At 35.7% G+C, this 26,040-nt stretch overlaps 1 protein-coding gene across 1 annotated transcript in view; it reads right to left on the bottom strand.

Annotated features, from left to right (window-relative positions):
- CRIM1 (cysteine rich transmembrane BMP regulator 1) overlaps positions 1 to 26,040 on the bottom strand; it is a 160,095-nt gene that overhangs the window by 67,783 nt on the left and 66,272 nt on the right. The window contains exons 3-4 of the mRNA XM_072333167.1: positions 13,808 to 14,050; positions 6,659 to 6,779 (exon numbers count right to left, since the gene is read on the bottom strand). Coding sequence (XP_072189268.1) covers positions 6,659 to 6,779; positions 13,808 to 14,050 — 364 coding nt within the window. The remainder of the gene's footprint in view (positions 1 to 6,658; positions 6,780 to 13,807; positions 14,051 to 26,040) is intronic.

Raw genomic sequence — 26,040 nt, 5'->3', positions numbered from 1 at the left:
ACTGTTCCATACTGTGATCATGCCCATTGCCATTCTCTCTAGCAAATTCACTTCTATCTAGAAGGGGCAAACATGACCTTCCCAAATATAAGGATGATTATTTAGCTTCTGAATGTATTCCATTAAGAAGTAAATTTAAAAATGAAGCCAGAAGATTGCTACAGAACACCCCAGTGATTCTGAAACCAAACAACTCCATTCAATTAATCACATATTTTCCATGCAGCGGGAATAATGTATTAAAAAACAAACAAACAAAAAGCCCTTTTTGCCAATAAGTTTCTTGAAAATTCACCACTGAAATTTCAAAGAGTAGTGGACAAATTATTTTAAAAGCATTCACAAACTTTTTACAATTGTACTTAATTTATCTGCTTACAAAATTAATGTTTATAACAGTAACTTGTGGCTGCTGAACTTCAACACAATATTCCCTGTTATTAACTAGAGAAAACAGATCTTGAAATTCTTTTGATATAACCTAAGTAACGGTGATGTTATATGCTCTGATGATTGTTTGCAAACTGCTGGGAAGTTCTCCTACCCTATAAACAGCAAACATCCAAGTGATATTTCTATTTCTTTATTATGAATATGGATCTCCCTGGGCATACAGTGGTGAGCTTGAGGAGAATTGTCAAGACCACTCATCTTTGTGTTAGAAATACAAATTTGCCTTTTCATGTCAGCAATTATTCTGAATTAAATTACATACTCAATTGCCAGATAAATTAATTAGCTGAGTAAGTAGATGTAATCAAGAAAAACAGAGTGGGAAGTGGTTATGATCAACATTTATTTCTCCCGTGAAAATTGCAATTCAGTGCTTCCTTGGAGTTGATGGAAAGGAGTGGTGGAATGTGTATTTATAGCGTATCCAATATACATGCAAAATGCTGATATTTTAAGAGGCAAGCAATGAACCCCACAATGTCTTACAGCTTCCCCTGCAGAAGACTCATCTTATAGTTCCTATGAAAATGTTTGCAAATTTTTGACTTAGAAGCTAGCCATCAAGATCCTGAAACATTTTTTTTCTGTTATCTCAAGAGCTTCTTTTTAAGTTTTACTGATAAGTCTTGAAAAAATAAAAAATCATCTTTTTCTCATCTATGGACTTCAGGAAAATATGACTACTTTCCAAAACAACCCACACTGTGAAGCTGGATGCCAAGGCTACAATAACCATCACACTGAGATCATCCAGGAATTGCTGAGACAGCTGTAGTAAGGGAAGGAGGAGTGTGCTCCAACTTTGGATTAGCAATTCACTACACCTCCTGAGAGGCCAAAATGAATGTAAAAGATTGGTTACCTATGAAGATCACATGTCCTACTTTAATTCTTGTTCTTTGTGGATTTTCAGTACAGCACACTCAGTATTCTGAACTGAATAACTCCTCAGATAACAGACCTGAATGAGGAAAAATGGTTTTCCTAGGAAAGATATTTGCTGTTGAAAGACTAAAACACATCAAAGTGCCTAAACACCTATTTTCACACATTATGAAAATTAAGGGGTTCTGATTAGGCTTTTCATCAACTCTGTTAAAACCTAAATGCAAACCTGAGCTTGATGCAAGATGGTTTAAATTGGCATCATTTGAAGGCTTTTCACTGATAAAAATAAACTACCTCTCCATGGAGGAATAGTGTCTCCAATTCAACACCATGTGTGATAACTGCACAGTACTCTGCACTCTTTTCTACACTGCTATGCCTTTAAAAGTCATTTGACTTTAGTTATGGTAATCTGCTTATGTACTGTTTTAAGTAGAATTCAATTTATATCCAAATATAGCCTAACATAAACCTTGAGTAAATAAATGGTTAGCTGCTACATGAAAGCATCACTCTTTTTCCTAAAACTGTAAAATTTTAGGTACTTGATAATCTGAATATACTGTAGTTTACATCTCAAAATGTAAAAATAAATAAATAAATAAAGCATAGAGTTCAATGCTTGGAAACTTAAATAGTCTAAATTCATTCATCATGGCAATAATTTAGAAATTCCACACTAGTGTACGTATAATCATATTGAAAATTGTTTTGTTTTTTGTTTTTAAACATTAATATCATTGACAGGTACTACGTCGGAAAAATGCAATTTGTTAAATATCAGTGGCAGGGATCGATTTCATTGATCTCTTTCAAACGATTTCATTATCTGTTGACAAATACTGTACAATATCACCTTAAATTTTATTACATAAAGTATGTTCTTGTTTCCAATGCATACATTTCAAAATCATTCTAAGGAATATTTCAGGTTGCATATTCTTGTAAGGTATGCTGCTGGTGTTTTTTTGTTTGTTTTTTAATTGGGCAGGGTGGTTGAGGCTATTTTCCAATTACAGCTTAATGCAGGAGAAAAACAAAACACACATGTGAACTGTCCCCTGAAAGAGCTGAGTAGGTCACTGCAATGTAAAACAAACATTTTATCATATTACCCAGAGAACTAATACTTTTGCTTGTCAAATAAACATCATTTTTTATGATACTGCAGAACAACCTCTGGAATTGTCATTCAAAGCAGCCACAGATTGAGACATTGCAACTGCATATAAAGTAAAACCAACAGGGCAAAGGCTATTCAAACAGGAAAAAAAAGAAAGATCTATGACTAATTCATTGGAGAAACTCTTTCAGAGGTTTACTTCTAAACAATAAGCCTATAGTGCTACTCCTCCACACCACTCTATCCAATTGAAAGTTTTGCATTTGCAACGCCATGCAACCATCTGTAACTAAGTGATGGTGAATTGGTCTGAATCAAAAAATCTTGATTCACCCATTCCTCAAGCTGAAGCCTTTCAAACTCCAATTTTGCAAGAAAGTAATGGTATCTGTCAAAAGCCATTCTTCACTTTTAACTGAAATATGAACTAATTAATCTTTATGACTTGTATTCCTGTTTCATTAATTTAACAGCCCACTCTTCTTAAAGTTTGTCTATAATTTGCTCCACTTGTGTTTCATTTATATTTGTTCTTTACCCTTGTTCTCCCAACAAAACCTTGAAATGGCATTCTTAAAGCTAAAACTCAGACAAGGCACACTACTTGAGATTTTGTTGGGCAAACATACCAATTATTTCAGAGTCTTTTCTAATCTAGAAAATATTTGGGCTTCTGGTGTGAACTTTTAAAATAAGCAGGTCAAGCAATCTTCTTACTGGGATTTAGCAAACATACTATTGGATGCTTGTCTCCTCTCAGGAAAGTAAGCCATGCAATCAGCAAGATATTCAAGCCAACATGTGCATGTTTTCAGAGTTCATCTAAGGAGATAAAGGACTGTGACACTGACTCATTGCGACTGACTCACGCCCAAAAAATGAGGGAGGAAGGGTGCAGGAAATACTTATCTTCAAGGTGTTTAGGAAAGGGGAAACAACAATACTGCATATTAAAAATGAGCCAAGGACAAGCATACATCTATCTGCTCCTGCTGTATGCTAAGTTGTCAGCTGTTAACCAAGTAAATGAATGGCACACAGCCATTCATTCCTTACCATGATACTCACTTCTCTTCACTTCTGTTGTCAAGCCACTATTTTAGTTGCAGAAGAAAGAATTTTTATTTCTTGAAATAGACAATAATTTTAATAAAAATAGTTTAATGAAGACTAAAACCTACAGATACATGAAGCACACTCTGCTTTAAAGTTATTCTCAAATGTACAGAAAAGCATACAATGCTACTTCTGACTTTAATGATTACAAATAATAATGATATTGATTTAGGCAGTTCTAAACTGAATCACAGTCAATGTGTTGTTAATATTTCAACATGTTTATTAAGGAATTCTAAAATTAAAGTGTCCTCCTTTCCATGTATAGAGTCACTCATCCATAAACCTTGACTCTGACTTCAACAGTTTTGATAAGAAAGCCTCATGGGACATTAAGATCTGAGCTTTCAGTGTTTCCTCCATCCTACCAGTTCCCAGCCTGATTTCATATGGTTTGATTTTCATGCTCAAAGTAGCTGAACATAGTTTTCCTTTCTGCCTTTTCACCTTTCACACCTATGCTTCTCTTCTGACCTTTATCTAATATTTCTTTTTGGTTATTCCCACGTCTGCCGTGTTACTTTATTCACCCCACTTCAAGTAATACCCTTATATCCAATGCATCTGCTGCTGTGCTACTTAAGGAAGGTGGTGCCATAGTGATTCTAAACAATTGATCGTCAGCAGGCAATGCAATATATAAAACATCTGACATGGTCTTAGCATTGCCAGATTTGGCTATCCATCCCTTCCTACTTCCTCTGCTAAAAAGTGAGCCATTGCTTTGGTTTAATTAATTTAAAAATTGGAATTAACACAATCCAAAAATATACTCTGCTGTGCTACAACTGTATAAAGGAACATAATCTAAGTCACAAAATTAAAATTAATGGAAGAATATAAGACTCTCATAAATATTTCAACCTGCCTGAAGATCTGGAGAAGTTATTCCAAGTATGTTTTTCTGCAGCTTTATACAAATTTTAACACAAAAACACGCTCAGAAATTCTGATCCGATCATAAGACTCCAGGAGCTCAGAACACATCTATCGCAGCCCTGATCCTGTTAAAACTCTGAACCCAAAAATGCATAACAATCAGATTTTCAAGTGGTTTCAGTGTGATTCCAAATTATCTAATAATTCGCACAATTTGAGCCTGCTTGGGGTCTTTGTATGCAGGAGATGGGAATATACTCTTTTGGTCACTTAGTTACCATGCAGACATGCAAGTACATTTCAGACAGTTACATTTTACACACAGCAAAACAACTGGCTATATTTTAAAATATTATCAAAGAAAGAAAAAAAAAAGATGATTTCAAAGAAAGAATTGTTTGCTTAAGATGTTTTATATAAGACCAGTTCTCATGCATGCCCTAGAAATAGAAAATATTTTTAAATGATCATTTTTCTGAAGCAAATAAAGTTTGACTTTTTCAGTATTCTGTGTTCGCTAATAGAAGGAATGCTTAGATCATTACATAAAAAGATGAAAGTGGATTATTTTTCATTCTCCAAACAAAATAAAACAAAACAATCCAACAAAACACAACAACAATAAAAAACCCACCACTTTTACTAGTACAGCACATGGCAGAAATATAAAACTCAATCTTATTTTTTTTGGAAATGAAACCTATTTGGCCTATCTAGTTTTTAGTTGAGGAAATCGAAACAAATTTGAAAGTTAAAATTTACCACTGTCCTCATATTTCACGTAAACAACAGTTTCCAAGAATCTACTATATTAAATATGTATCCAAAGGGTACCCAGTGGTAAAGATCTCCCTTGTGAGGTCCCATCTGCAGTACTGTGTTCAGGCCTGTGGCCACCAGTACAAGACAGATATGGAACTCTTGGAGTGGGTCCAGAGGAGGACCACTAAAATGATCAGAGGGCTGGAGCACCTCTCCTATGAGGAAAGGTTGAGGGAACAGGGATTGTTTAGCTTGGAGAAGAGAAGGCTCCAAGGAGACCACACTGTGGCCTTCCAGTACTTGAAGGGAACGTATAAACAGGAAGGGGAATGGCTGTTCACGAGAGTGGACAGTGATAGGACAAGGGGGAATGGTCTTAAATTGAGACAAGAGAGGTTTAGGATAGACGTTAGGAGGAAGATTTTCACACGGAGGGTGGTAAAGCACTGAAACAAGTTGCCCAGGGAGGTTGTGGATGCCCCATCCCTGGAGGCATTCAAGGCCATGCTGGATGTGGCTTTGGGCAACCTGGTCTGGTGTTTGGTGACCCTACACATAGAGGAAACTGGATCATCATTGTGATCCTTTTCAACCCAGGCCATTCTGTGACCCTGTGATTCTAGGGTTGTACAGCCTTTGCTATTTTCTTCTTTCTGAACTCACAAATTTATTACCATTTCACAGATTTACAAGTGGCTGGGTATGTGACAGATCAGTACAGTGTGAAAGACTTTCATGCTAAAAAATCCTGCCTGTTTCATATCTATGATAAATAATCTCTGTATTGTGTAAAATATTTTCAGTAAGGGTATCTTTTGCTTGAATAGATATTTATTGGGCATAACCCTCAATCAGGTTTGAGAAAGTAGGTTGCAAGAAGCGAAGCTGAAACAGTGGCACAGAACTTTGGGGGAAAAAAAAAAAAAAAAAAAAAAAAAAGTAACTCAGAATTGTCTTATTTTCCTGAATTGTAGTAAATTACACTTACTTAACAGACTGAAATAAAATGAAATGAGTATCTGAAACTTCTTTTTCCCTATGGTTTCAGACAGCCATCATCTTTCTGCACATTAAAGGAGAATTCTACACAGAAAAAATACCTTGTTTTCTTTAGCTAGGTAAGATTTTCTGTCAGATTTGCCATGCATGGCCATCATTTAATTCCATTTTGTAAAACAAATTGAATACACTGGAAACTCAATCAAAAAAACTGAGTAAAATTTGATGCATTCGCACAAGAAGAATCTTCTTCTTGAAAAATACAGATTTAATATTTCTATCAGCCTGATAATCTTTTAACCAACTGCATATATGTTCTGTCCTGTATTATATTCTATTGCCTCTGAGGTATGCATTGTTATCTTGCATCTGTATTATTTGAATTGCAGAATTAAAAAATAGATGTCAAAAAGAATACTCAACAATGCAGACACAAACCTTGTGGGCAGGGTACAGCAGCCATCAGCCGTCAGCCTGACTTGGGTTTCATAGCTATCCAGTGGGCAAACCACTTGCTGAACAGGAGGGCATTCCACTGTGCTGCAGTCCACACTGAACACTAAGGAGGAAGGGGAAAATAAATTCATTTTACTCATTTTTTAAAAGCTTTTGGTAAATCAATTAAGCAATCAGTTATTCATCAGTCTTCAAATTTAAATCAGAAAATGCAACTACTGACTGCATGCTTGGTGGATAACACTGGAAAAAAGGTTTTCATCCTCTCTAATATTCACTGTAAAAAATTGTGGACTTGGTTATCAACTAATATCACTTAATGAGAAAATTATAAAAGTTGTACAGGCAACCTCAAGTAATCATTAAATTAGTGAATAACATTAATTATTAGAAATATACTTGACTACTGGAATGTATTTTTTCCCAGAGCTTTAGAAACGATTAAAAATAATATTGTTTCATTCCTTTCCCAGTTAAAACCTGTTTAAAATGTAAAATTCCTTTATTATAGGAAATAGACAAACATATGTAAAAGATACACTGGATTTGTGTCTGCACATGCACAATCTATTTTTAAGGCTTATTCTGGAGTTGTTTAGTAATTTATATATATATAGATGGATAGATTAGTGAAACAGAAATGCACATTATTAGATCCATCTGTGTTGACAAGATGAAGAGTTCTTCAGAATAAAGAAAACCAAACGTTATGTCAAAGTACTGGTCTGTCTATCCAGTTATCTCCAATGGTGACAAAGAGAGATGCTAATTAAGGACACCATTTATAGCATTCCTTCCTCTTCTACCAGCCCCCAAAACTCTCATACACATCTATGTACCTGTTGTGCATCAACTTGTCTAATTCTTTTTCTTTTTTTAAATAGTTGCTCCATAATCTCCTGTGGTAGCAAGGTCCCACCATTCACTACTTTTTTACACTGACCTCTTGCTAGTATCAGAATTCTAATTCTTGTTAGGATTAGTAGGATTTGGTGAACAATGGATCTACAGTGAGCTTATCCACTACTCTCAGAATTTTACAATCCACACTCATATGCCATCTCAACATTTTCTCCAGGCTAGGAGGTATCTGTTATTATATTATTGAGATAATCATGGAACGGTAGAGAATGGAAAGCACCTCTGAAGTTCAGCTGGTTTAATCACCCTGCTCTAACAGGCCACCTAGATAAGGCTGGTCAGGACCATTCCTATGCATTGATGAGATGTCCTCTGAGTTCTCTCCTCTGCAGGCTAAACATTCCCAGCTCTGTCAGTCTTTCCTCACATGACAGAAGTGAAGAGAGGCAAGAGATTAGAAGCAGAAAAAAAATGTTCCTGCTACTTCAAATTGAAATTGGTTTCTCAAAATTCAGAAAGTATTTAGCTTAACTTTCCAGTATGCTGAAAATACTGTAAGGTAACAGAACAATCTATAACCACATTCTGTATTACTTACAAAGTTTTCCTCAGATTAGCTGCATTATTCTAAAAAATGAGACAGCAACCGTTCACCACTGAAATGCTAGACTTGTTTTTAGGTCTTACTTTGACTCCAGCAATTATCTAATGTGTGCATTTCATGAACAGCTTTAGGGTTAGAAAGCGAACAGAATTATAAATCCTGTCTAAATAAAATTATTGTTGTCTCTCCTAGAAACATTAAGCTGTAGACATCTGGTTTGATGAATACATCACTTTAAGAACTCAAACATGTTGAAATTTCCTATTAATGAAGCCGCACTCAATGTTTATGAATCGTCAGTTCATGCACTGAATTTGTAACTGTTAGTGTTATTATTTTTTTTTCCTGTAAGATTGTAGCAGAAACCCCTATCAAGGTTGCAAACCATGCCTCACCTCTAGCACTGTGCAATCACCTCTGTAAACTACAAAACCAGTCATAAAACTATAAATACTAGGAGAAAATAACTTTCTGGTGAAATATATTAACGCAGTTATATGAAGTTCCACCTTTACATACTGCACTAGCTTCTCAAACAATAGCATACATAGTGCAGAGATGAGATCCAAATAACTGCCTGCACATCTAAAGGCTGAAAAACAAGGCAGTATTTGCACCTGCGGTTCAACACTGGCTCAGCACAGTGAAGTCTTTGTGTTTTTTTATAGTTTTGTTTGGTTTTCCCAGAAGTAAAAGTTTCCTGAAGTTCTATTGCAAGAGTACAAAGTCAACTGCTACAACAGCCAAGAAGCATCACACGACACCCTTTGCTTTCAGACCAACATGCACTTCAACTCTTCCCTCATTAATGACATCATACAACTTGACTACATTTGGTAACATTAATTACATTTTCAAAAGAAAGAGGAAAAACAAAAGCCACAGAAGCCCTTCCCATCTCCTCCATTCCCTCTACATTACCTGAAAAAAATTAGGATCCTAAAATACCCTCATATGTTATGTTTATAGTTTAATTTGTTTTCATCTCTCCTTGACAATCCATCATCCTCTTTACACTTCTTCACACCTTAGAAAATGCTAAGCACAACAGAAAAGATAACATTCCCAGACTTCCAGAGCAGTTCTCTCACTGACTACATGACTTCATTCACTTCACTGTCACATGTACTTCCCAATACATCCCTGCTGCTTTTACTTATTTTTACTGAGTAGTTCTAATTGCTTTCTTCCTTACCATTATCAGCCATTTCTCCAGCTGTTAGAAAAGTATCTAAGACTTTTCCAATTGATTTTCTTAAGTCTTTTTCCAAGCTCTTTCAAAATCACCTTCTAAGAAGGCATCTAAAAAAAAAACTAACCAAGCAACAACCATGTACTATTTCTGAAAGCAATGAATAATGAAGTTACATAACTATACTTTCTACTATCTACAACATTTGATTTTTCTGACCCTTGTCCTTCATGCAAGCCTGTAAAAATTCCAGACAGAATTTTCTGTGCTAAAGCTGTACCAGGGTGGAGCACAACTTAGATCCCTATGCATCATCTAACACTACTCATTAAATATTACCGCTGAGCTCAGACTTTCCATCAGGCCTTGATTACTCAGAAAGTCAAATTCTCTGAAGAAAGATTCCAAATGGCAACATCCGATTTAGAATTGAAAGTGTTTAAATGATTATTAGGTACCAGAAAAAGAAGATCATTTCAATTGAAGTAATTCCCATGCCATGAACTCATGCTAGAGATAAGTAAATTAAAGTTCTGCTAGAAAAATGACAAATGGACAACCTTTCCAATAGAGGTTCAAACACAAAAGACATTTTCCAAAGCTTTCCAAGGATGTTAGAATTTAAAAAGAGATGATATTACTTACCCCCCTACATACAAAAAAGTTGTCAATAGAGATATAAGAAACATCTGTAGGATGATTACTAATTTACCTTTCTTCACTCAAAAGTGGAAACTATATCACAGCTTCAGAAAGATTCATCTCAGATCAGATTTTAACTCTCTTTAAAAATATGAACTTGCTTTCAAAAAATCACTACTCAACCATGTTTTAGCCTTCTTAGCAAGTAAGACAAATACCATCACAATCTTTTCATGGGTCATTTTTATTTTTAATGTTAACACATTATGCAGATCTATTTAAGACCATTCACTAAGAAACAAATGAAAAGAAAGTCTTTAAGGAAACAAAGCACACACAGAAAAAAAAGCCACCCTGATTTTTTACAGGAACCATAATTTCTAACTAAGAACTGAATTCCACACTTTATTCATTGAATGTATTACTCAAAGTCTACTTACACAGTGAGTAGAAATAAAGTACTGTTTTACAGAGTATTCTTTTGTACAAAAAGTCCACTATAAAGTTAGTAAAAAACCTAAGGCTGATGGGTCAACCTTGTTATAGTAAGTGGGATTACATCAGGCTAGTGGCCAGTCATTAGTGAAGTTCCACAAGGCTCTAATTCTCACACCTTGATGTGATGGCATACAAAGAAAGTTTGTGCATGACACTAAATTGGGCGGAGCTGCTAAATCTCTCAAGGGCAGAGAGGCAATGCAGAGAGACACTTACAAACTGGAGAGATGGGCAATCATCAAACACATGAAGTTTAACAAGAGAAAGTTCTGGACCCTGCCCTTGGGATGGAGTAACCCCGGATATATGTACAGATTGTGGAATGAGAGGCTGGAGAGCAGCCCCATGGAAAGAGATCTGGAGGTTCTGGCCACTGACAAGCTGACTATGAGTTAGCAATGTGCTATGGAAGCCAAAAGGGCCAATCATACCCTGGAGTGAATCAGACCCAACACTGTGAGCAGAATGAAGGAAGGAATGCTCTGCACTGTGCAGCCTCACCTCAAGCACTGGGTGCAGTTTTGGGTTCCACAATTTAAGAAAGAAATAAAAGATCCCTGGAGGCATTCAAAGCCAGGTTGGATGGGATCCTGAGCAGCCTGATCTGGTTGGTGGCAACCCTCTGCATGGCAGGGGGATTGGAATTAGAAGATCTTTAATGTCCCCTCCCACCCTAGCCATTCTATGAAAACTCTTTGAGAGCACCCAAAGGGAAGTGAAGGTGTGTGAGGAGCAGCTGAGGCCCCTTGGTTTTCTCAGCGCAGAGCAGAGGAGCTGGGAATTACAGAACTGCAGTTTTTAAGCCTGTAGTAAAATATGGAGAAATTTTCTCCATTCCACATGTAAACTTCATAGACATGCAAACATTATTCAACAGAATGGATATCAGCTCCATAAGAAACTCTGCATGAACAGTTACCCACATGTAACTACACATATGGCAGTACATACATATATATATACAGAGAGAATAAATGGCACAAAACAGTATAGAAGATGGAACAAACAAGATGACCTCTAGAGGTCTCCTCCAACCTAAATAATTCCAGAATTCTATGATTGTGTATACAAAACCTTAATAAAACAAGATATTCCAGCGCTTATTCTCACAGATAAAAAAAGAAATAAATGAAAACTTACTTAAAACGATAGTGATTAACATGACACAAAAGTTTAGATAACATAAACCATGTCATTTTGTTCTGACTTGCAAACTTGAAAACAACAAAAAATGAGGAAATATTAAAAAAAGATTTCAGTATTCAGATTTTCTTCACGTACCAGGTACAAATTATGTTGTCTGTGGAAGCACAGTTTACATCCTTGATAACAAGGCTCCTCTGAAAACTCAGCAACAGTTGAGATTTACAAAGATTCAACACTAAAAGAAAAACAAACTCAAAACGTCCTCTGTGGTAAGGAATTTGTAGTCTACTAACACTTGCCAACATTAACTACTCCGTCCTTTGTTTTTCGGTCTTGTGTTGACTTGCTTTTCTTTCAGTCTTCCCACTACCCCAAACAGTCAAAACACACACAAAGAAAAACACAACTAGTGCAGCTGCTGAAGTCTAACTTGACAAACATTGGGCTATGGAGTTACTAACAAACTCATCTGTAATTGTACTCATTTTTTTCCTAAAGTCAAGGCACTGCAAGCAAGTAGTCAGTAGCTTAATCATTCTGCCTTTCATTAACCATCTTTGCCTGGACACAAAAGAGTGCTCACCTCACTGAGCCTCTCACCAGCACTTCAGTTCCTGTTGTCTTCAAACTGCTGGCCTCCCTCCCTGTTCCCTCAGCTTCACTCTTCCATATATCCAAGCCAATGCAGACTCCTCCTACTCTTCTCTTTCGCTTCTGAATCCTTCAAGGATTGTTGCCTTTTCTAGGTTTTTACCATACATCATATAAGTTACCCAGCTCTGGGAGACGATGAAAATATGTTTCTTCAATAACCAAGGTCTCAGACCCTCTGCTCTCTGTTAGCCCCTCAATTCCTAACCACTGTTGCAAAGCTCTATTCTTCCCTTAAATTCTGTTAGTCTCCTTCTGGAGACTCTATAAGGCCTCTGCTTCCTCTACCCTCCAATAAGAAATGCAAAGCACTTTAGAAAAACAATATATAGCCGCATAACCCCATGAAATGAATGGATTACCACATAATCCAACTGTAGTTTCTGCCGTCATCCTACAGAAAGATCTCAGGTTCACAGAAATCACAAACTAAATAAATCTCAAGGGTTCACTCTTAACCCCCATTTTGTATGAAATGCCAGAAGTAATTCTTGTACAATTGTACACTAAATACTGCTGTATTTAGTGCTGACAAAGACTCATCCAAAATAGTTCTCTGCCTTTGAACATCACATTTTAAGGAAATATGGATAAACTCAGGAAACCTTAGAGAGGAGCAACATAACACTGAGTACAAGGAAACTATACCATAATAAACGTCTACTTGCTAATTCTAGATGAAAGGCAATTGAGGTTGACAAAATATTCTAGAGCATATATTGTAAGATTTGTTTGCCACTTGTTTAAGACAGAGAATGAGAACATTTACTTAAATTTCTACATAGGTAGATTCGCATTGGACATTAGGGAAAACACAAGCAGAAGAGGCATGAGAGACAAAGATTGTACAACATTTTGTGGAGCATTTAAGAAAAGGTATGACAGCGTACTAAAAACTCTTTACATATGAAATTTCAGATATTACTACTTTATATGCCTGTTTTGATTCCTCTATTTTTATTACTCATCTTTACCAACACCTGGATCAAAAAGAAGAGTGAATTGTATCTTCTACTTCATCAAGAATAATAAATCACAAGAAACGGTTGTTTGTGTTCACATGCAATGGAAAATGGGTAGACAATGCAAATGCTATAAAGCCTTTGACTATGCTCTTCTGCTGTCCTCTTGCTCTGTAATTTTTAAGTGTCATCAATTTGTAACCTAGATAAATCTTAAGCACTGAATTAAGATTTCTGTTTTATGCACAAAGTATTCCCACGGTGAAAAAAAACTTTTGGAGAATAAAATCTTAACAAATTATGTCACTCTCACTAGTATTGTGTGTTGAAGTACAGTATTTTCACTAAAGATTGCTTTTCGCTGGTTGCTCAGTTTAAATAAAATGTTTTAAGAAAAAGGGAAAGAAAATTTTATTATTATTATTTTTTTAAGTAGGTGTTGACCACAAATATCTTTTAAATTTTGAAGATCATCCAGATACTACACAGGTTTAATCAGATTCAATTATATAAACTGTTAGATAGATTAGACTGAAAATTGAAAAAAAAAAAAAAAAAATTGTGTCCATTTTTACCTGGTTTACATTCATAGAGATCACAGCATTCCCCTGGCTTTCCTGATGCCTTAGAAACCAATATATTCAAATAGCCAGGCTGGCAAACCTTCCTCAAGCAGCCTGCAGGGTTACACACACAACGGCTTGGGAGAGGACAGCATTCCCCAGGAGGAGCATAACCTTCAATCAAGATGGAATCTTCTGGACAGCGAGGAGAAAACTGGACCTCACAGCGGGCCTTGGAGCAATCAGGTTTCTCTTCTGAAAAGGAGAGAAAAATCAGCATGCCATATATGTCAGTAAACACTACTCTGAAGCTGTAAAGATGAGCTCAGATAAAGCTCCCTTTAGTCTCACTCTCCCAAGACAGTAGAAAGAAAGAAAATTGCTGTTTCTAAATTGACTAGCAAAAATTATGGAATATGATTAAGAATATGTTGGTATTTGCAAGTTGGCCAGTGCGTTATAAAATATCATTCTAATATATATATAATTCATGCCATCTGTGTGATTGGTGAACTCATTCTTCAGAAACAACAGTGAAACTACACATTTGGCCATGACATTAGGAACCAACTTGCCATACCATGCACAGCCCCAGTGCTCACATCTATACCATTAGAATTCATAAGACTGTGCATTTTGAGTTATTGGTGTTAGTTGACCTAAAGTGAGATTCCACACACTCAAAAAACTGTGTCACAACTTTGGGAACCCTATACATTAGCAGATTTTCCCTGTACACGTTATCAGTGCTTATATTAAAAGTGTTATTCCTATGACTTCAGTGGCCTGAAAATCAGAAGAGATAAAAAGTTTGACTACCTAGGAAAAATGAGACACTGGCTGCTGACACACAACAATAAAAGAAGGAACATTGAAGAACAAGTTCAACATGTTGATTGTGAATAGTAACAAACGACAACACCAGCACAGATAAAGCAACAATGAAGACGAAAGGTCTTCCAAAACTTAAAGAATCATCATAATCAAAAACAAAATCTCAATTCCAATAGAAAAGTTGTGTTGTGCCCTCCAATTTTCTAAGCTACACTAGAAAGAAACAGATCACTCCCCTGTGACTGATTTGCAACATAATTCAGAGTAAAAAACATTCTCATATCCAAGAGGATCCCACTTTGCTTAACAACACCTGAGTACTGTTAGATAATAATAAGTGGATACCAGACACTCAAAAATACAGCATTTTTAAGTCAAGATGAGATAACGACAAGTTATATAGAATAATAACTTAAATGTGACACTATATATTGCCATAATTCTCTTCTTATAGTTAAAATAAATAAATAAATAAATCACACTATTTCCATCTATCTTAGAAAGTAGCCTCCTCTAGGTACAACTTCTAGTTAACTGTATTTACATAACTTGGTATAGGTATATATTATACCTCTAATCATATAATCACAGAATGGTTTGGGTTGGAAGGGACCGTAAAGCCCATCCAGCCCCTGACTCCTGCCTTGGGGGAGACCAACTCAGGCTGCCCAGGGCCCCATCTAACCCAGCATTGAGGGACTGGGCACCCACAGCTTCTCTGAGCAGCCTGTGCCTGTGTCTCACTGCCCTCTGAGTAAAGAATTTCTTCCTAACACCTAACCTAAATCTCCCCTCTTTCAGTTTAAAACCATTCCTCAATACAGTATGCATATATATGATTCATATACATAATTTATGTACACATATATAAAATGTGTACAATTATACATAAATTTTTATATAAGAATATATTCAATATGACTTGCATCATTTTCAGAGGAAATGGATTTAAAGCAAACAACCATCTTTCAAATATCTGTTCGTGTTTTAAAACCAGGTAAATTAGAAATCAACTTAAGATTCTGTTTTCAATCTAGTGTCACTATTATTTTGTTCATCATTCCCCCCAAAAAAACCAAACACCACCCAGCAACCCCAAATCCCTTCCTATGGCTACTCAAAAATATACTGCTTCCAAATCATATTCTTAACCTATGTACATGGTAGAAGATTACCATTCCAGCATAAAAACAAAACTGAGTAAAAGGAATAACAAAGAGAATCACCCAGTCTGTATCAGGCAACAGGTAACTCTCTAACTCCAGGCACATTTAACTCAAGGGTAACAAGAGCCCCTTTCTGAAGACGAGGGCATGATTGAGTCATGCATTGAGGCATTACTCTCAAGAAATCACTGAAAAAAGGATCAATTTTTCCTTTTGTTATCTCAGAAACTCACAAACTTCCAAATATATGCATCTTCTTTATTTACTTAAATAAGTTTTCTATATGATACCTATTTCTAAAACTCATTGTCCTTAATTAACTTACTAGCTTAACTTTTCATTGCTTGATCTAAGGATGTGTTAAAGTAATATTTGTCATCTATTTTGTGAACAAATTCAAATACAGCCACAAATGTCACTGCTTTAACAGGATTCCTAACTTAATCCCATTACGTACTGATGCTTAAGATCTCATCAAACAAGGAAAACAAGGAATTGCTTGTCTAGAAATTATTCTCCTTTAATAACAAACACTTCCAGCTCTTACAAAGGAAATATATAAGAAACTGTTTGTCAGAGCAGAAAAGAAAGAAAATGTAACAAATGGCATTTCACTGCAAAAAGCTGCAAAGTACTTCACCAAAAATATTTTTTGCTGCATTATCCCTTCTCTACACAACAGGGACTATGGAAAAATGGCTTCTTAGCAGACCACAACAGAATCTTCATCTGTCATATACATACATACACTGCGAAGCACTGGTCTATCTCTCAGAAGTTGTCCATTACACAAGTCAAGACCTTCCTGACCAACATCTTCAAAGTCAAACAAGGTATCAGATTTAAGACTCTGCTTTCTCACTCATCTGATTGAATTTATTTTTGTAGTAAACAGAACATACATCACTGTTACAAAATTTCCCATCCCTTTCTGTGCACAGGCACAGGAGAATTTCATTTTTCACAGTAGTCAATTGAACCTAAAAAGTTCTGATTTTCAATTAAGGGGACAATTACACATATGACTATGAAAAAAATCAGCATAGACAAGTATCACATTCTCCTAATTGATAATGTAGACTCTCTCACAAGATCTATTTCATACAACTGTATTTTGGAAGAAAACTTAAAGCAGATGTCTCATTTATAATTGAGAGTTTATACTCAAGACACTTTAACACTAATTAAAATAAATTCTTATAAAACACTGTTCAACCTCTACCCTTGAAGCAGCTGATAGGTCTCCTTTAATAAGCTGACTGCTTTAGTAAGAGCTCACAGAATCACAAATTAATTTAATGACATGAAGTCCTATATGCTGTTTGCTTTTCACAGAATCAAACTGTTAATGGAAAAAGCACACACAGCCTAATCACATTTCAGTCTCTCCTTTAAAATAAAAGGAAGGCATTAAAAAGGAGAGCAATTAGTTACTTGTCAAGGATACATCCATCAAACTTCTCATAAACTATATTGGAACAGATAACCTACAACCCAGTTTAAAAAAAAAAAAAAAAAAAATCTGTTCTCTGAGAATGTTGCTTTTATATTCAAGAAAGTAGCATTTCAAATGACTACACAAAGAAAAGACACTGTTGGCTTGCTGATGAGCCCTCTCTGTGGGTTACATTCTCTGTAGTCTTTCATCAAACACCATTGGGGCTAGAAGCATTCAGTAACATTGCAATCTCACCAGTCTGAGCCAACAAAGAATCTCTACCGAGATAAAGGAGGAGTCTGGATCAATCAAGCTCAAAGTTACACAAACTACCTATTCAGAGGTAGCCAATCTTCTCTTTGGAAGTATATCTGGAAAATAACGTTTTTAACAAAATGAACACAATCAGAAGAACTGATATTTTGATGAAGCAAACAAACAAACAAACAAACAAAAAAACATCTAGAAAGGCATCCTTAAGGACCATTTAATAAAAAAATCACTGAAGTTAGCAATGATAGTGCTATTTTTTGGTATAGATTATTTCAAATTTCAAGACAAACATGACTTTCTGTGAGTCTGAAGACTCAGGTTTACTTGCCATAACTTAGCAATTCGCTTGCAAAAAGAACCTGCCATTACTAAGTATATGACAAAGGAAAACCTACAAATGTCAGTAATAACAGAACCATCAAAGTAACTACACGCTGTGTGCTTTAATATTAGAAGAGGGATCATACATTTAAAACGTCCGAATTTCTCAGCAATGGTTTTCATTTTTATCCAATTTTCATTTCAGAAAACACACAGAAGTAGCATCTCAAAAGTCAAGGCACCGTAACATTCAAGATAACCCTCTGATGCAACCACAGCATAATTGTTGTAAAGTGTACAAGAGCAAGGAGAGCAACCTTCAAACGGATAAAATAAAAAGAAGAAATAAAGATGTAGCTTTTTATTTGTTTATTTGTTTTTCAGCTTTAAATTTATGGAGAGTGAGTTGGAAAGCAGCAGCTGTCAAGGTGGAAGGAGAAACCCACCTTCTGCAGTTTCTTCGTTTGAAAAGCGCCTATGTATTTTTAATACAACATTTCCCATGACCTCATGAAGTTATCATGGGGAAGTGCAAATATAATGGCAAGTTACTGAAGCTTATATTTTAAATCAGCACTTTCTAAGGTAACTACTTTACCTTCCTGAAAGAGATATACAACATGGGGCATTTAGACTGGCCACTAGTTAGAGGTGTTTCATTAATACTGCATTGAATAAAAGAAACCTAGATCTCAGGAATTTTGCTTATTTTCTTAAGTACAGCAGTTGAAACAACTCCTAGCAAACAAACACATACTACATCTATGAGCCCCCCAGACAACTCATCTTGGCCAGCACCAAAGTGTGAAAATCAAAATGGCTTCTGAAGAATTAAAAACACAGCTTTCAGATTTCACCTCTGTATCAAATTCTTTTCATTCATTACATTTGCATGCTCTACTTTGACACGCAGAGGACGTACATGCCAAGTTTAGTTAATGAGAAAAGCAGAGAAGTGAAAGCATTGGTTAGCACAGTGAAAGGTACAGCGTATTGTGGGAGAAAGTGAGAAGAAAAACCACTGCTGGGGCAGAAGGCTATTCTCCTCATTCTTCAGGTGAAATGAAACAGATCTGTGCTTTTCTGGAAACCTTTTGAGGGAGTGATTTTTATCATATTGTCAAAAATTCATGTGACCACAGATGCCTTCCCTCTGTCACCATAGAAACAAGGACAGAGTGTTTTAATAGGAGTAGAAGGTTAAAGAAAGCAGTAGGAGATTCAGGTCCTAATGCTTCTATGGAGACACTTAACTTGTTCTACAGCTATTCTTTTAAAAACTGGTTTTTATTATGTACGCATTTCTGTATATACAGATGCACTTAGATAACAAGAGAATAAAGCTTATTTTTCTTCTGTTCATCCCTAAGATATGTAAAGAATAAGACCAGTTTTGAAATAGCTAGTTTCATATCTGAGAACTTAATTTTTTAAAGAAGTTCAAGCCAGACTGTAGTTCATTATGATGAATGCTGTATGAGTAAGCAAAGTGATCAAATTGTGTCAGTGTACACGATTTGATGACACATGCTGTCCAGTTTTGCTTCTTTATTTGTAAACTAATTTTGTGAAGTCTAGGCTAAATTACAGCCACTTTTACTCTACATTCTTACAGCTTGCACTGAAATACACTGCAAACAAAAGGCACACTGTACTGCTATACAGTGGCAGGAAGGAAATATTAAAAGGATTAGAGATAAACAAGAAAAATGATTACCCAGCTGAAGCTGTCAGACAGACAGGGATCGATATCGGAATGCAAAATACCCAAAAGGATTTTGAAGAATCAAAAGGACAGTTATAGTAGATTAAAAAATGAGATTACCTTACACACACAATATGCACAGTCCTGTATACGGATGAACTGCTACAAATAAAAAAAAGCAGCTAGAGTCTGAACTTTTACCTAAAACTGAACTTTATTTGAAATCCATTTTGTTTTGTAAATGAGTTTTATTTGCTTTCTAGCATTCTGAGAGCCTGGATTTCACATACCACATGATGGAACAATCCGTCTGACCCATACTATATGCTAATCTTCTTGTGATTTAAGAGCAACAATCTGCATTTAACATGGGTATGAAAACTCAGAACAAAAAAAGACAAGTTTAAGTAAATATGCATATCTCAACATACATATTTGCAACATGCTATTTTCTATGGATTTGCCAAAGATATTTCATTTCAACAACAAAATAACCACAAAAGCGTTATGCCACTCAATATAATCAAGTAAGATAGTAATCCCATCTGAACAGCAAAGCTATTAAGGCTGCTATATTCAATTTCTTCACTTTTTTCTATTCCAATACTGAAAGAAAAAAAAAAAAAAAAAAAAGAAGGATCAATACAGATCTACTGTGGATAATACTAGCTGATCAACAGAACTGTACAAGCAATACATAAAGACAAGAAAATGAGCCTAGCAGGTTGCACACCAGGAGGGGAAGTAAGCAACTCCAGGGATATGATCCACGCTACCAGCAACCATGCTGCTTTTTACAGGCATTTTTGAACTTCAATATTTAAAACACTTTAGGAGGCAGACGGAGAAATGAGTAGATGGATACCTGGAGTCAGATTTACAGCAGTGAAGAGCTTGCACAATGATGTGGTCATGCACCTATGATTGACAGAAACATCAAGGTACTCAGCATAGGGCTGAGTGGCTGGAATACCATTGTATAAAATAAATAAATAAATAAATGAATAAATGGGAAGGAAAGGGGAAGGAAAGGGAAGGGAAAGGAAAAAAAGAATATTCCAAGACCATCTTGATTGGAATAACACTGCACACTACAATTTGTTTATAAAAGAGAGCCTATTATTTCTGGATGAATGATACTACTACTGGTCAAGCTATTTAGCTGTGAATCAACTGAAATTTCAAAACAAAGAAAGTATGTAAACAGCAACGAGGTGGTCTCAGCTACAGAGCCAATACTTTAAAGAATGCCCAAACATTTTGGAAGTAAATAAAAAAATGAAGACACTTAATTTGCTTGCAAACAGTTTAAAGTGCGTACCCTTCAGTGACTTGCAAAAAATGTACACTAGGAGTAAGTTTACCTACAGGTGACTAATAAAGCAGTTTGTATTCCTTATCGCAAAGATATAAGCAGTTGCAAGCCGTACATAGCTCTGTATGGGTACCAAACTGATGACAAGGAAGAAAAATTCGGAACAGTTCAGTTTAGTACAGCTTAAGAAAAATACAAACAAGTTGACATCTGGAGGAATAATCACAAGAGATGACACTTGATAAAACTCTATTTTAGATCATTTCAATGAATAAGGAGATGGTGGACATCCCACACCAAAAATTTTTCTCCCAAGATGAAGTCAGTTCTAAGAAACTACTACATATGAAACTTAAGATGTAGGAAGCACAAATAAGCAGTGAAGCAGAAGATTAAATTGTAAGATAAGTTAAAGCACTCTGGTTCTTACTCCAGAGGCAATTTCTCATATTTAATGCAAAATCAGAGAATATTTGAAACATTACAGCCTATGGATGTATGCTTTCTTGAACACAAAGAATATGTGCAATAGGAAAAATAACGTTAAGAACTTCAGTGTCACAAACTTGACTTTGCTACATTCCAAGCTTCACTTGCAATATCTGTTTTACGCACTAACTTCTATGATTTGATCTTTTCATACTTATCAATCACATGCACAGGAAAAAAATAAATAACACACACACAAAGAAACAGCATCAGAAGAGAAAAAGAAACATACATAATTTTATTTATATTCCAGGATCTATACAGTTTGAGGTTGAGGACACAGTTATCCAACTGTTTGCACAAAAGTTTTTGAGAATTGATAAGAAAAATAAACAGGTTACTGGAAATTTGTGAATCATCTTGCTCTTTCTGCTTCCAAAGTATAGCAACATCCAAATCAGACATACGTACTCATTTAGAATCATAGAATTACTCAGGTTGGAAAAGACAGCAAAGATTATCAACTCCAACCGCAGCCTAACCGTAGTACCCTAACTCTAACAACCCTCTGCTAAATCATATCTCTGAGCACCGCATCCAAACAGCTCTTTAACACAGGTTTTTTAAAAAAATAAAAAGGTCAACTGAACCTATGTAGATATATTAATACCCAGTCCTCAAACAGAGCAAATACCACAAGAAATCAGATAGAAAAAGGCCAAATAAGTTGCTCCATTCTATTACATTTTGTTGCCATCTGACAGATGGCAGCAGAGGGGCAGTCTGACAAAATGGTGTCTGACATGGAAGTTGTATAAGACAAGGGGGGGAGAAGGGGGGAGGAGAGGGTTCTGAATTTGTCCTTGCAAGGAAAAAAAAAAAAAACAAAACCAAAACAAACAAACAAACAAAAAAAAAAAAACGCTGCACCCATTGACATTCATTGATATTTGCTGAACATTTACAGAGATGTGTATGTGAGCATAGTGAAGCAGTGGATGGTGCATTTCAATGGTGGTGACAGCAACATGAAGGAGAAGCCATGTTCTTCGATCATGCACAGCTGTCATACCTCCATCAGCTGATTCTAGTAAATCAGTGGATTACAAACAGGGAACTGTGTGCAGAGTCTAATGTTGGCTTCACTGTGTGTTAGAAATAATGGTGGCAACACTGGAATACTGCAAAGCTTGCACCAGAATCGAAACAGCATTTCATGGAGTGAAAGTGCTCATCAAGTGCTCAAAATAGACAGTACAATTGGAACACAACTTTGTGTCCACCATATGTTAAATGTTACCAGATATCCCCACCCTGTTGCAGCATCTCTCAAAGCAGCAACATCATGCAGAGAGAATTAAACTTCAAAACTACAGAAAAGCACAAAGTTCAAGCTTACACAGCACTGAGCTTCTGTTAGCATTAGCACAAGAATTTTGCTGACTGCAGTAGTCATTAAACTTGTACCCCTGTATTTAAAGCTGGATCAATGCCACCCTCTTTTATTACAAACAAAAGACAGCAAGTCTGGAAAAAGACCAACAATCCTACTCTCAAAACATACAAATAATCTCTCATCTTTAGCATATTGTTGACTGCAATGTTCTTTCATTAGAATCAATTTCTGATCTCATTTAACTATACAGTTGGGTAAAAACTAGATAGAGAGCTCCCTTCCAAGAGTAGCCTAAAGGGAAATTATTTAAAAGACTGCAAGTATGGATAACAGTTTTTCTTGTGTGTATCTTTTTATTTATCAGAACCACAAAACTAGGAGAGCTTCACAAATTACCTTGCTCAGAGATTTGTTTTGCTTCTTCAACCCTGTGCTTTCCTTATCCCATCCTCTTTATTGTCCTTTCCTCTTGGCTTATCAATTTATTGTTCATGTCCACTTGAAAGCAAACCCCAAAACTATTTACATCAAATCTCTAACCTGTTGCCTTACTTACTATACACCTTCCATACTTGGTTTCTGTAACAATCTACCTTAACACAAAATAGTATTTTCTTTCAAACATCAAAGATAAGAATATCTGTGGCATTTTGCCTAACAACTTCTGTGATGCAACTAGAAAAAAAAATGAGAAATTCAGTTGCATAAGTGTTTGACATTTTCTCTGGGCAGTTTGAGCACTGAATGTATTATTTACATAACACACAAAAGCACATTACACACCTTTATGAAACAAGGTGCACAGCGAGGATGGTTATTGCCAGGAAACTATATATATGGTTGCACTTCACAAGTGAAGTGAAACAAGCTGATACGATTTCTAAAGAGACATGATGTATTCCTTGCATAGGTTTGAGATTCAGTCATATCCAAAGCCATTTTTAGACCCAATTCTATGCGGTGCATGGCTCAGGAGCTGTACACAATCATGTACCTTACCCCTAAACATAAATTTGCAGTGATAATAGTCAAGTCATATCTGAAAGTACCTTCTAAGATACTAAGCTGGGATAGTAAAATTTGCTGTTGAATTAAAGAATTACTAGCAAACCATGTAAGTATATGATAGGGTCACAGCATGAGATGCGAGTATCTCCAAAACAGGAGAGAGAAACCAATTATGTATTTCGCAGAATCACAGAATTGTAGGAGTTGGAAGGGACCTCTAGAGATCATCAAGTCCAACCCCCCTGCCAAAGCAAGTTCCGTACACCACGAGAGGTATTTGCAGAGGCTCCTTGTAGAACCTGATAAACCTCCACAAGAAGGAAGATGACACATGCGCTTTTGAATGATATCCACTGAGAGCCCTGAGAAAGGAACTACCTCTGTCAGCTCTTATGTCATGATGATAGGGATTCTGTTCGATAATCACGCTCTGGGAGGCAACACAAGCAGGGAGGCCAGATTGTTAGTTGATAGTTGTAAATAAAATCCTTCTATCACCCAAGCATAGACTAATGAGAAATGGAGGAAAAATATATTAGGTTACTAGCAAACACTATGAAATTATAACACGAATTATAATTCGTGTAACCTAGACATTGTGCTTATCACACAACCTGACACAATGTATTTCTTTAAGAAGTCCAAAAGGATAAGAAAATATTCCTTCCTACAGGCCAAGTTGACAACTGGTATTGAAGGAGTAAGCAAAGCCTGAGCAGTACTAACCAGGAAAGACTGCTGACATCCAACAAGGCAAGACTGACAAAGCATTTCTTTCCTGAATACCACAGACTCTGATGAACATGTTTCAAAGCAGTTATACTCTTTTAATTAACAATATTTGGATTGTTTTTCCCCACTTGTCTAGAAAGAAAAATTATTAAAGAGAATAAAATCTCACATGTTGAAGACTCCTCCTCCCCTGTAAAATTCATTTAACAACATCCCTCCGTGTTTCACAATAAACCAACAGCTGCTGAAGTAAAGTGGAAATAATGAAAAATATTTATGTACTCAATTGTTGCTATCTGGCAATACAGATTTAATTATTCCTATGTAAGTTTGATTTCTGCAAAGGAAAAACCTAAATGAGCAAATAAACTTATTCAAAGTGCTATAAGACATCAAAAGTAATTAAGAAAGCCAGCAAAATTTCTATCCTATCATGTAATCGAAGAGATGGTAGAAAAGTGGTTAAGAAGTTTTGCATTAATGCTCTAATTCCCATTTGAACACCTCTTTTCTTTTAAAGATCCTCTCGAACTATGGAAACATCGGTTTAATTTCTAGTGAAACACTTTTAACAATGGGTATTTTGCTGCAGTCATCTGACAACTGCGTATCAAGCCTTTTAAAGCCCTGAAGGGATGGAATGAGTGTATATATAGAATCTAACAGACATTTTGTAAAAGTAGTGGTAAACAAACAATCAAAACAAAACCAACAATTTCTTCCCTCCTTCCCCTTATCCCCCCCACCCAAAAAAAAAAAAAAAGACTTCATAAAATACTTTTTTGTACTTATCATTAAAAATCCTTAGGTTTCAAAAAGCTTATCTGTTTCATTTCCTCCTAGCCGATCATAACTACACAACCTTATTATTCAGAGACAGATCTTTAGTTAAGGAAATTCTAGGTTTTAATTGTTAATGAAGTGTGTTTTTGTTAGCTTAACTTAAAACGCACACTTTTTTTCCCCAAGCAAATGAAAAAGTTACATAACATACCATCTAGGTATTACCACTGACAATCAAACAATTCTTCTCTAATCTTTCCAATCTAGGCAGTGAATGCATTTTCTCAACAAAGAATAAATACTTGCTATCATGGAATTTTGGATCAAGACTTACAATGGTTGGCTGCAGCATAAGCATGCAGGAGAGAGATGATTAAGTAATGTTGATATTTCAGTAATGTTAAAATAGGGTACAAATAGTTCAGCTTGCACCTGTAAAACATGCCTCCAGAATCACACCAATGTAAAGAGAAAGAATAACTGAAGTCTATCAAGAAAGAATTGGTTATTACTTGACATTTCTTACACATGCATTACCCACTCTCTTTAATGCCTTACATGAATACTTTAAAGGAAGCAAAGGGAAGGAAGTAGCTAATAAGTTAAATCTATGAAAACCGCTCCAAAAGTAATGTCTCCTATTTGCTCTATAAAATAGTGTTATTGTGCTTTTCATTTCAGTTGTAATTTCCTTAGAAATAAATAGAAGGCATTCCTTTCAGATTGACTTATGTATTGTTCACATACTTAATATATAGCACAGATCCTAACTATATGTTATGCTTATCCCACCTAGGACCCCATGAAATACATTTTTAAATATCAGAATATGCCGCCATTCCCCT

The sequence above is a fragment of the Excalfactoria chinensis genome, chromosome 3 (genome assembly GCF_039878825.1).
Source record: "Excalfactoria chinensis isolate bCotChi1 chromosome 3, bCotChi1.hap2, whole genome shotgun sequence".
Classification (NCBI taxonomy): Eukaryota; Metazoa; Chordata; class Aves; order Galliformes; family Phasianidae; genus Excalfactoria; species Excalfactoria chinensis.
The sequence above is the reverse complement of the archived record's forward strand: the minus strand, read 5'-3'. Positions and strand labels throughout refer to the sequence as shown.